The 11,096-nt window shown below is 40.3% G+C and overlaps 1 protein-coding gene across 1 annotated transcript; it reads left to right on the top strand.

The window, feature by feature from the left end:
- Positions 1-10,223: 10,223 nt before the first annotated feature.
- On the top strand, positions 10,224-10,633 carry LOC143576675 (histone H2B.8-like). The gene has a single exon (XM_077060715.1). The coding sequence runs from the start codon at positions 10,224-10,226 to the stop codon at positions 10,620-10,622; it is 399 nt and encodes a 132-aa protein (XP_076916830.1). The 3' UTR covers positions 10,623-10,633.
- The last annotated feature ends 463 nt before the right edge of the window (positions 10,634-11,096 follow it).

Below are 11,096 nucleotides of genomic sequence, written 5' to 3' on the forward strand. Positions count from 1 at the left end.
CCATGTTCTTGGGATGGGAGTGCCATCGAGCCTTTCGAGCCGGTATGCGCACTTTCCCAGGACTTCTTTGATAATGTATGGCCCTTCCCAGACCGGGGCCAGCTTTCCTGGGCGTTCTTGGTTCGAAGCCTCGTTGTTACGCAGTATGTAGTCTCCTACATTGAAGTTGCAGAGTTTTACCCGCGTGTTGTAGTACTTTTGCATTTGTCGCTTGTAGTTCTCTTCACGCACTGCGGCTAAGTCTCTGCGTTCCTCGGTCAGCATAAGATCCAACCGTCTTTCCTCGTCATTGTCTTCTGGCTGAATCAAGATCCTTGGTGAGGGTAAACCAATTTCGACCGGGACCATGGCTTCCGTGCCATAAGTGAGGCTGAACGGGGTTTCTCCCGTACTGGCCTTCTTCAGCGTTCTGTTTGCCCAAAGGACGTGCGGAAGCTCGTCCACCCAGCCGGATCTGTGTTCCAAGAGTCTTTTCTTGATGCCTTCGACGATGCTCTTGTTTGATCTTTCCACCTCACCATTACCTTGCGGGTGTGCCACTGAGGTAAAGGTGTGGGTGATTTGAAGTTCTTTCAGCCACTGTTGTAGCTTCTTGTCAGCAAAGTTGGTGCCGTTATCGCTCACCAAATTCTGTGGAAGTCCAAAACGACAAATAATAAATTCCCAAATAAATTTTTTGATATGTTTCGCGGTTGTTTGGGCTAAAGGTTTTGCTTCTATCCACTTGGTGAAGTAGTCGATGGCTACCACTAGGAACTGAACATTTCCTGCTGCTGTAGGAAATGGGCCTGTCACATCGATGGCCCACTTCTGGAATGGCCATGAAGAAGTGACTGGAACAAGTTCATTCTTCGGGCGGTGCGTGTTGGGTGCGTAAAGCTGGCAAGACCTGCATTTTCTGATGTATGCCAGTGCATCCGTATGCATCCCCGGCCAAAAGTATCCCGCGTTGTTTAGCTTGGCTGCAACAGCGCGGGGACCTGCGTGTACTCCACAGATGCCTTCGTGTACTTCCCTTAGGAGGTAGTCAGCATCTTGGTTGTCCACGCATCTTAAGAGTGGGCCAAGAAAGTTACGTCTGTAAAGGATGTCATCAATGAGTTGATAATTCAGTGCTTTACAGCGTAGTTTTCTTGCCTGTGTTTTGGACTCCGGTAGTGTACCTGTCGCAAGGTATTTTATTATTGGTGTCATCCACGTTTCCGTGCCTGTTTGGATGACACAAATTTCCTTGTGCGGGACCGAAGGTGTCTCGAGGAGTTCAATGCGGATATCTTTTCCTAAGTGGGTGAAGGCTAATGATGCAAGCTTGCTTAACGCATCCGCAGATTTGTTTTCACTTCGCTTGACGTGTATGACTTTGCAGTCATTGAAATCGCGCATAAGGGATTTTGCTTGTGCGAGGTACAGGGCCATTGTGTCGTTCACGGCCGTGTACGTCCCGTTGATTTGATTGGCTACTAACATGGAATCCACGTGGGCTTCCAAGTTTTTCACTCCCATCTTACGCGCAATTCTCAGCCCAGCCAGGAATGCTTCATACTCGGCTTCGTTATTCGTACTTGGAAAATCCAGTCGAATAGCGTAAGTGTATTCTTGGCCTGCTGGGTTGGTTAGCTTTAGCCCTGCGCCTGAACCCTCGTTACTGGCTGCTCCATCAGTGTAGAGTCGCCAGACATCATTGATGTCTTGTGCTGGAGAGGGTTGAGCCTCTTCCTGGCACTCTTTTTCCCGCGATGCAGGCACTTCTGCAATAAAGTCGGCCAGAACCTGGCCTTTTATGGCTGGTCTTGGCTTATACTTTATCGCGTATTCCCCCAACTCAATTGCCCATTTGGCTAGGTGTCCCGATAACTCGGGTTTGCCTAGAACGTTTGCAAGTTTGAAGTTTGAGAGAATGGTGATTGGGTGACCCTGGAAATATCGTCTTAACCTGCGTGAAGCGTGTATTAGTGCTAAGACTAATTTTTCTAGGGTAGAGTACCGGGTTTCTACGTCTGTTAGGACACGGCTAACATAGTAGATTGGCATCTGGATGCCTTTTCGTTCTACTAGCAGGACTGCCCCGGTTGCTCTATCAGTTGCGGAAAGGTATAGGATTAATTCCTCTCCCGCTTTTGGTGCTGTCAGCGTTGGGAGTTCGATCAAGCGTGACCGAATCTCCTGAAAAGCTGCTTCCGCTTCTGGTGTCCAGCGGAAGTGCGTTTTCTTTAAACAGTTTCTCAATGTTGACACAAATGGAAACGACTTATCCGCGTGGTTTGCCAAAAAGCGATTAAGTGCCACTAGTCGTTCATTCAGTGTCTGAGCCTGTTTGATGGTAGTAGGTGATTCCATTTTGATAATGGCTTCGACCTTTTCAGGGTTCGCTCTGAAGCCATCTTTAGTGACGATGACCCCCAAGAACTTCCCTTCTTCCATTCCAAAGGCACACTTGCTCGGGTTGAGCTTCATGTTTATCTTCCTGAGCGTGTTGAAAGTTTCTTCGATGTCTTTCAACATCGCTTCTGGGTCAGGGCTTTTGATGACCAAGTCATCCATGTAGACTTCCAAGTTCCTCCCAATTTGGGAATGAACTTGCCATCCCGTCTCTCCCGAAGAGAATGTCGTATGTGTGGTGTGGCTTCCTCATCACGACAAAGTCCACATCTTCTGTGCGGGAGTGTTTCCCATCCGTAAGAGTGACGGGGAAAGATAGGATACCCAGGGGGGTGTTTGTGCTGCCATCAAACCCTTCCATCGAGGCGCAGATCGTTTCCAGGCGTTCCTTGTCTTCGTCATCTAGCTTGTCGAAGAACTGCCTGTACATCACCGTTGACGAGGCGCCGTTGTCAGCAAGAGTGCGGGAGGTGATGTAGTGCCCCAGCTGGCTTTTGATGATGATAGGGCCTTCTTTGCTGGGTCCTCCTGGCACTCGCGGGAAGCGCACCTCAGCTTCCTTCCACGCACATGGTTCTATCGTTCGCCTTTTTCTTCCTCTGATATTACCATGAACCATGTTGATGCTGATGTCAACGGGCTTTCGTCCGTTGCCTCGGTATCGGTTGTCGTTCCGTCCTCCCTTCTTGATTGATGCCACCAGGTGTGCCAGTCTTCCATCCTTGACGAATGCTTCAACAATATCCTTCAAGGATGTACACTCTTCCGTACCATGACCTTTTGTCCCGTGGAAGTCACAGGATTTGCTCTGATCCGCATTAGGTCGCTGCCGGATCATTGGAGCTTTTGGCCACGGTAGCTTTTCAGTGGCAAATATCTCCGTGACGCTTTTGGTGAGTGGCGTCCACCGGTGCTTTTGGCTTGGAGGGTGCGTGTGATTTCTTCTGCCAACAAGAGGTTGAGAGCTGGATGAGGTGTCAAAGTTTACCCTTGACTGCCAGATACCTAGCTTCCTCTTTTTGTTCTGCCGGGCGATCCGGACATTGTTCTCTCTTGTCCTCTGCGTGTAGAGGTGTGTACTCTGGGGAAGATCCCTTCCCAGTTGCTTCTCCGTCTCGGCAAAGCACTTGGCCACCGTCATGATGGCATCCCATGTTGATGGCATGCCATCCTTACCCGTCAATGTGCGGATAAGCTCCGGGTATTCGGCGCCTTGGATGAAAGCTGCTCGAACAAGATCTTCACTTATGTTGCCGAGACTTAGTTTTTTGGAGTTGAAGCGGGTGATGAAGTCTAACAAAGATTCATCCTCCTCTCTAACGCAGTTGAGGATCGTCCACTGTTCTTCAGTGTATTTCCTCTGTTGGCTGAAGTGCTGGCTGAACTTGTTCTGAAAGTCCGCCCAGTCATATATGTGGTGGACCGGTAAACGGTCGAACCATGCCCTGGCCGCTCCGACCAGAGTCATCTGGAACATGTAACACCACGTGGGTTCCGTCCAGTTGCTGACGGTAGCCCCCGCAATGAACCTGTTCAAATGGTCGTCTGGGTCGGATAGACCATTATAAGTGCCAATGTTGGACATTTGTTTGGCACTTCTCGGGGCGATTGCTTCCGCAATGTCCCTTGCGAATTTTGACTTTCCTGCATTTGTAGCAGTTGGTCTAAAGGTTTTGGAGAAGTCACGCGGGTTTCTCTCCGCATTTGTTGGTTTAAAAGCTTCCCCAAAATTCCTTTTTGGTTGGAAGTCCGTTTCCTTACGCTTCCCTTTCGCCTTATGGCGAGGGTTTGCGTCGGTATCGGATTCTTCCCTCTCGTCGTCTGAGTACTCGCACTCACTGTTCATATTGAGGTGTTGGCGAGTACTGCCGAATTCGTCAGCCTGTTGAACTGAACGCAAGCGTTCATCCAATTCAGCTTGGAACTCTCTTTGACGTGCTTCGGCCCACGCCTTCTCTTGATCTAGTGTTTGGCGAGGGACCCTCGTCCGTTTTTCCAACTGGGCATCAGTGAACCCCAGTGGAATATTTACTGCACTTGCCCCGGCTTGGGTAGTCGGGGTAGTGTTCGTAAGATTTGTATAACCGCCGGTGTTCCCCCCAGTTGCTGGGGTTGTGGTTACCGGGGTTTCTTGGTCGGTTACTGGCCTTGGGACCGGAGTAACGTTAACCATTTCTTCTGAAATTTTGAAAAAACTAAATTAGTTCTAGCTTTTATGCACGGATGGCGCCAATGAAGAAACACTAAGTGAACCCACAGGCAGATTATAGATAATCTGGGGGTTAAGTAATGTTTCCCACGGATGAGGTCCAGCAGAGAAGGTTGTTATTCAGGGGACTTGCAAAACAGACACCGTAAGCTCGTCACTGAGAAGGGGGGGGGGGGTTCCTCCTTGTGACCACCCTCCGGCGTGAGAATCAGACTAGATTGCTCTGAATATAAGTGTATATTAAGAGATTGCTAGATAAGATTGAGATATCAGATGATGTCCTTACCATTCCAAGGTGTTGGAGTATTTATAGCCGAAGGTAGGTTTCCAAGCAGGTACAGCCGGCTGAATAGTATTCCTGTTCTACCAACAGTGGACTATGCACAGGCCATGCTGGTTGGTGGATAGGTTACGGCCAACAGTAGTAAGGTCGGCTGTATACTGTTCCTTTACTGCCGGCTACGCACTGTTCCACCAACTGTAGGCTGCGCACGTCCCATTGTAAGGGTTGGTGAGTAGGCAGCGGCTAATAGTGACAAACAGTACTAGAGGGTGCTCCTCCTCGTATTGTTGTCGGTGAGCTGTCACCCTGTGATTAGTTCATGGGCTGCTCTGGTCAAATTGTCTGTTCCGCCCATACCTTAGTAGGTATAGTACGAAAGACCTTCCAGAAGCATATGGACTGGCTCATTTAGGCGGGAGTGTTCCCGCCTTGCTCATTCCTTCATGTGACTACTGAAGTAACGAATGCCTTGTGCGTGTAGCCTTGCTGTTAGTGCGGGTAGCCTTCCCTGATGGCTTGTATCCGCAGCTGCGGGAACAGGCGGGGTACTTCACCATTGTGAGGCTTTCCCTGCGGGTACAGCTGGCGTACTGCGCGTAAGGTTCTTTGAGCATGGTGGGTCCTGCTGGAGCAGTTGGTCATTGCGCAGACGTCCCTGTTCAAGGTGAGTCTTGCGGGTCCAACTGGGCTCTGCTGGGACCTACCTCTTCAATGAAGGACTGAGGAATCACTTCATAAATCAAAACAACAAACAATGATTCAAAACAATTACCTTTTATAGATCAATTTTGTTATTGCTCTTCGTGAATTTAGAGAGGACAACGAAAGATTTTAGGGTTTCGCCGTTCTTTTAAATATTGACATCCGGAATTAAAAGGAATTCGTCAGTTTCATGGCTTCAGTGAGGGATTTAGATGGACGCATTCAATTGAAGCCGTCGGTTTTTAAAGGAGCAATTGAAACAATAAATGTAAGATCGTCTGAAGGAGAGAGAAAGCTGAAGATGAAGAGAATCGTGTATGTTTTATAAGATAATATAGGATAGATATAGATTATAAGAAGCATTTTAGTAATTAAAATAGAGGTGTGATAAAACGATAAAGTAGTCAAGAAAATAAGAATCGATCATCATAATTTTATAAGTTTACGAGTGTAAAAGAGTATTTTGTCATAGCCAATTTTTTACAGTATATTAGTTAAAACTGAATCAAGGATTTTGGACAATATGAAAAAAAAATAGATTTCAGGTTATAATTTCTAGCAATGACAGTTTAGGAACAACGTGTTTTTACTACAAAATATTGCTAATCGATTCAAAATTTGATACAGGTTAAAAGCATTTTTATCTAAAAAGAGTTAACGGGCCAAAGTATATTTCAACTTTTAGGTCATGATTTTGATGACAAATCTTTGGGGTCATGACTTTGGGTAACATATCAAAATACTGATTTTGGAAATTTAAAGTTTGGTTTTGGATTAGATTCAAGGTCAATATTTTTGTTATATATTTTTTATTTGATAGAGGTCAAATTTCTAAAAGTAGCATTTTACGCATCTTGGTTTTTTTTAAACTACTAATGGGTCAAAGAAGAATTAAATCGTGAAGAAGTTTAAAGAGGTACATATGTTAGTCTATTTAGATTATATGCTAGCCCATAATAATATTTCATTGTATGTATAATTTGTATGAGTTGTTAAAATTTGTGACATGACGTGGTGATATAGGCCATAAGAAAAAAAAATTAATAATATCATCTATTTACAGAAGTTCGAAGTAATTTATAGTTCAAATGCAATTTGAGAATATGCATATTTATTAAAGGTTTCATATATGTTGAGTTTTTTATTACTTATATAATTTAAATTGTTAAACCCATGTAATAAATGGGCAGCTAAGCTAGTAATATAATAAGAAAACTTGTTAACAAAACAAATTAAATTTGAATCAGTTAATTTAGATAATCTAAAAACGGTAATCACGGACTAACCCTAATAAAATTGATAATTCACTTTAACTTTGTATTATTAACAAAAAAAGTCCATTTTGAAAAGGACAAAAGGTGTGTAGTACTTTTGTCTTCTCCAAAACTTCATTCCCACTACAACTTCATACTCCTTGAAAATTTTCCGGCAATGTTTTTTTTTTCTTTGTTAGATCTTTTTTCTTTCCATTTCTCTCATTATTTCACAAGGCACTGGCCCAATTTCACTTGTTAATGTTTAAAAATATTATTATATGCTTAAAAATTTTGTGCCCTCTATTGAAACTGTGCCTAGGCCGAGGGTGCGGCTTGCACACCTCAAGAGCCAGCCCTGATCGTAAGCCAAATCAAGCCAATAAATTACCATATGGTATTATGGTTGGATTGCCTTTTAATGTTTGATTTTACGACGCAATTATCGTTAGTAAAAATTTTCATAATTATAACAAATAAAAGTTTTCCAAATTTTACTTTAATTGAGTTGCTTTATTATATCTAGTCTAAAGTTTATTTTAAACCCACCAGTTTACATTGCTTTCGTAATAAGTGAAATTGCATTTTTGGCTATAAACTCAGTTAATTTGTATTCAAGAGGTTGACATAAACGCTACTTCAATTCGTAAACTTAGAAACCCTGAGATATAGCACGATTACATACTAATAATTGTTTTTCTATTAGATTAAAAAAATAAAGTCACATTTGCTTAAAACAAAACATGAATCAGATAACATATATAGTCTAGAAGTAACAAGGTGTTTGATAAGATTTTCATTTAAAATGGTAAAAACTCAAATCTATAGTTGTAAAAAAAAAGTAATGTAAAGCAAAGTAAGATAGTGTTACTTCACATTTAAAAAAAATGCCTTTATACAAGAAGTCAAATTAATTAGATTTTGAAAAAAAAAAAGAAAAAAAAACGACTCTAGACCCCTGGGTTGTATGATTCACGCCCTTTCGTTATTTAGGGAATTGAAAATTAGAATTATTCTCAATGATCTAATGTTTTTGACTTTCTATAACTAGTAAGCGATTATTGTCTCTTAAAATAAGTATTAACCTTTTGTTAATGTTATCCTCACATAAAAACATATGATGGTCATTGAAATAAATCATGGATGTAGTATATTTACCAATGAATTACCTCTGACTTTAGTGGTATCAAGGATTGGACAAGACTTTGTTCTTTTAGGTAGATTCAACGTTCGTGATTATCAATACGGGTGTAATTAGAAGTATATTAAAAAGCGTGTGATTTGTCGTTTGAAATAAAAATATCATATTTTTACTAAAATTTGTAACGTATTATGATTTTTATCAAGACCATTTCTTAAATATATGTAGTGAACTTTTTTTCAAACCGTGAACATTTGGTAGACCCTTGGTCCATGGAAAGCTCTCAGGGGGATTCGATGTTGTGAGGTTAATCCACCTAGTAATTCTTTACTCATACATAAACTTGATAATATGACACGTAAGTAGAATTCGAAATCGTGCATATTGGTCAATATAAATCCCCATAGGAACTCAATTGCATTGTTCTTTATTCTATTGACTAGATCTTGTGGTGGATTTATGGATAGCATTATTTTTTAATGATCAACTAATCATATGAAAATACATGTTCTTTTATTGATAATGGACAATTGCATGTTTTTTCATTCCTAACTTTTTAAATATATATTTATCCGATCACTAAATTCAATCGCATATTTTCTTATTCCTAACTCTTTAAATGCATATTTATCTAATTCTTAAATTCAATTGCATATTTCCCCTTTCTTAGTTGAAAAAAAGAACACATTTACCCATTTTAATTTATTTTATTAAATACTTTTTACTTGAATACTATTTTTCACCTTTTTTCATTCTTTTTTTTTTTACTATCTCGAGTTTTTAGAGTAACAACAATTATAAATAACACGAGGGACAATCATCCAAATAAAAACACAAATGCCAAAGTTTTACTCCATTACCAAGGATACAAACGAGTCAAGCTATTTGCGAAATACTTGAGCTCGAAGCGATAAAATGAACGAAACGAACTGAGATTTTTTTTAGCTCGTTTAGTAAGCTTACAGAGAGTATCCAAATGTGTTGTTTTGGGATACGAAGGTAGCAAAAAAAGAAGTAAATATAGTTTTTTGATATTGCATTGTTACTTATTAGTATTGACTGGTTAGAAAAAAATCTATTTGGAAGTTACTTTTATAGTTCTTATAAGATGATTCATTTTAGTTATATTTGACATGATGTTTTGTCTTTTTACAACGCTTAATCCAAATTTGCTTATATACAAGGATGACATACAGTTTTTTTTTCCTTCCAATGAGTTATTTAAAAGGCAGTTATCAAAAAAATGTTTATTATTAACGACATACTAATATGTTTGTTTTTTCAAAACAAAAGACGATGCAACCACCAAGGAGGGGTCTAATGGTGTAGAGGGCTAACTGCTAGCATCATTGGCAAACACCAAACTTGCTAATACATTGTATACAAAATGTTATTTAGAAATCATGAATTGTATATTTATGCTACCCATGTAATATCTAATTTAATGTTATATGGATCTTCATTTCCACTGATTACATTGTATTTTTTAATTTTAGTGGTATGAATTGAAATGTATAATATTATATTTTTTTTTGTTGTTACTATTTTATTATCATCATGTGCGGTACACAAGTTCTAATCTACTGGAGTTATAATTGGCACTACTTTTAGGTATTGAATGATTGTTTAGAAGTAGATAAGATCTCCATGTCTACTTATGCGAAACTAATGTGTAAGTCGGTCTAAGCTTAGATCTCTAGCTTGGTCGAACTGATGTAAATTTGATTTCATGTAATTTTCTGTTATTTGTGGCTGCTTCCGGCTTGTGGAGGTGGCCTGCGGGTGGGTTCTCGTTGCTTGTGTTTGTGTTTGTAAAAGTTTATAGTTCGAAAAAAAGTGAAAGAAATACTAACAAGCATGAAAATGTATGTTTTTGAATTACTCAACCCTTCATCATTTTTTATAAGCTTAAACTTGTCTTTTGATAAGCTGAAACTTTTTGTTGTTCTTAACACAATATCATATTTTTGCAAAATAATACCATTCATTCGATAAACATAGAATAGAACTCTGTATATATATTTGCCAGCTCATCGATCCGCGTCTATCCACCTATCAACACCTTTCCGTAAATTAAATCCTGTCCGTTAAAACACCCACCAAATCAACGGCTAATATTCACCATCCAACACCACCAAAACCCACCAATCACATCATCCCATCTCTCAAACCCATATATATATGCACCCAATCAACCCCCACATCTCACACTCACCAAACACCCAAAAAAACATTATCACTTCCTCTCTACAAAAAATGGCGCCAAAGGCAGCAGAAAAGAAACTCGCCGAAAAGAAGCCAGCCGAGAAGAAGCCGAAAGCCGGGAAGAAGCTGCCGAAGGAAGCCGACAAGAAGAAGAAGAAGAGGAGCAAGAAGAGCGTGGAGACGTACAAGATATACATCTTCAAGGTGTTGAAACAGGTGCACCCAGACATTGGCATCTCAAGCAAGGCTATGGGGATCATGAACTCGTTTATTAATGATATATTCGAGAAGCTGGCACAGGAGGCGGCTAGGCTTGCCAGATACAATAAGAAGAATACTTTGTCGTCCAGGGAGATTCAGACGGCTGTGAGGCTTGTGTTGCCTGGTGAGCTGGCGAAGCATGCGGTGTCCGAGGGGACTAAGGCGGTTACGAAGTTTACTAGCTCTTAGATTTGTGTTGGTGTAAAGAAATTATCTGTTACGATGGTTTAATTGATTATGCACTTGTTGATGTTTCTTTATGAAAACATTAAATAATTACATTTTGGGTTCAAATGCTGTAATCAAGATTCCAATTTTATTATTATGATACAAATTGAAGTAAAGTTGTTTGGAATTAAATTATTTAAAAATATAGCTAAGGTGTTTGGTATTTAATTGGAAACTGAATTATGTTTTTTGTTTTTGACATGGTCAGGTTAGTTGTCTTTGTTTTAAATTTTACGAAATCAAAATTGGTTGTCTTGTGAAATGGAATTCGTTGAAGAATCCGATTTTCAAATTTAACTGTTGGGTTAAGAACTTTTTTTGGTTAATATCGGCTTGGTTAAAAACCAATTCAAGCTGAATTAGCTGACCATTTAAAAGTGGCTGGAGGTTCCTTTTGTTCAAAAGTAAAATATCAATTGAATTAAATTTGGATAT

Source organism: Bidens hawaiensis, unplaced genomic scaffold (assembly GCF_021521415.1).
Source record: "Bidens hawaiensis isolate Kalapana, Puna unplaced genomic scaffold, B.hawaiensis_p1.1 tig00001461_1, whole genome shotgun sequence".
Classification (NCBI taxonomy): domain Eukaryota; kingdom Viridiplantae; phylum Streptophyta; class Magnoliopsida; order Asterales; family Asteraceae; genus Bidens; species Bidens hawaiensis.

Excerpts from the sequence above, each read along its gene's own strand:
- LOC143576675 (XM_077060715.1), top strand. The coding sequence starts at position 10,224 with ATGGCGCCAAAGGCAGCAGAAAAGAAACTCGCCGAAAAGAAGCCAGCC.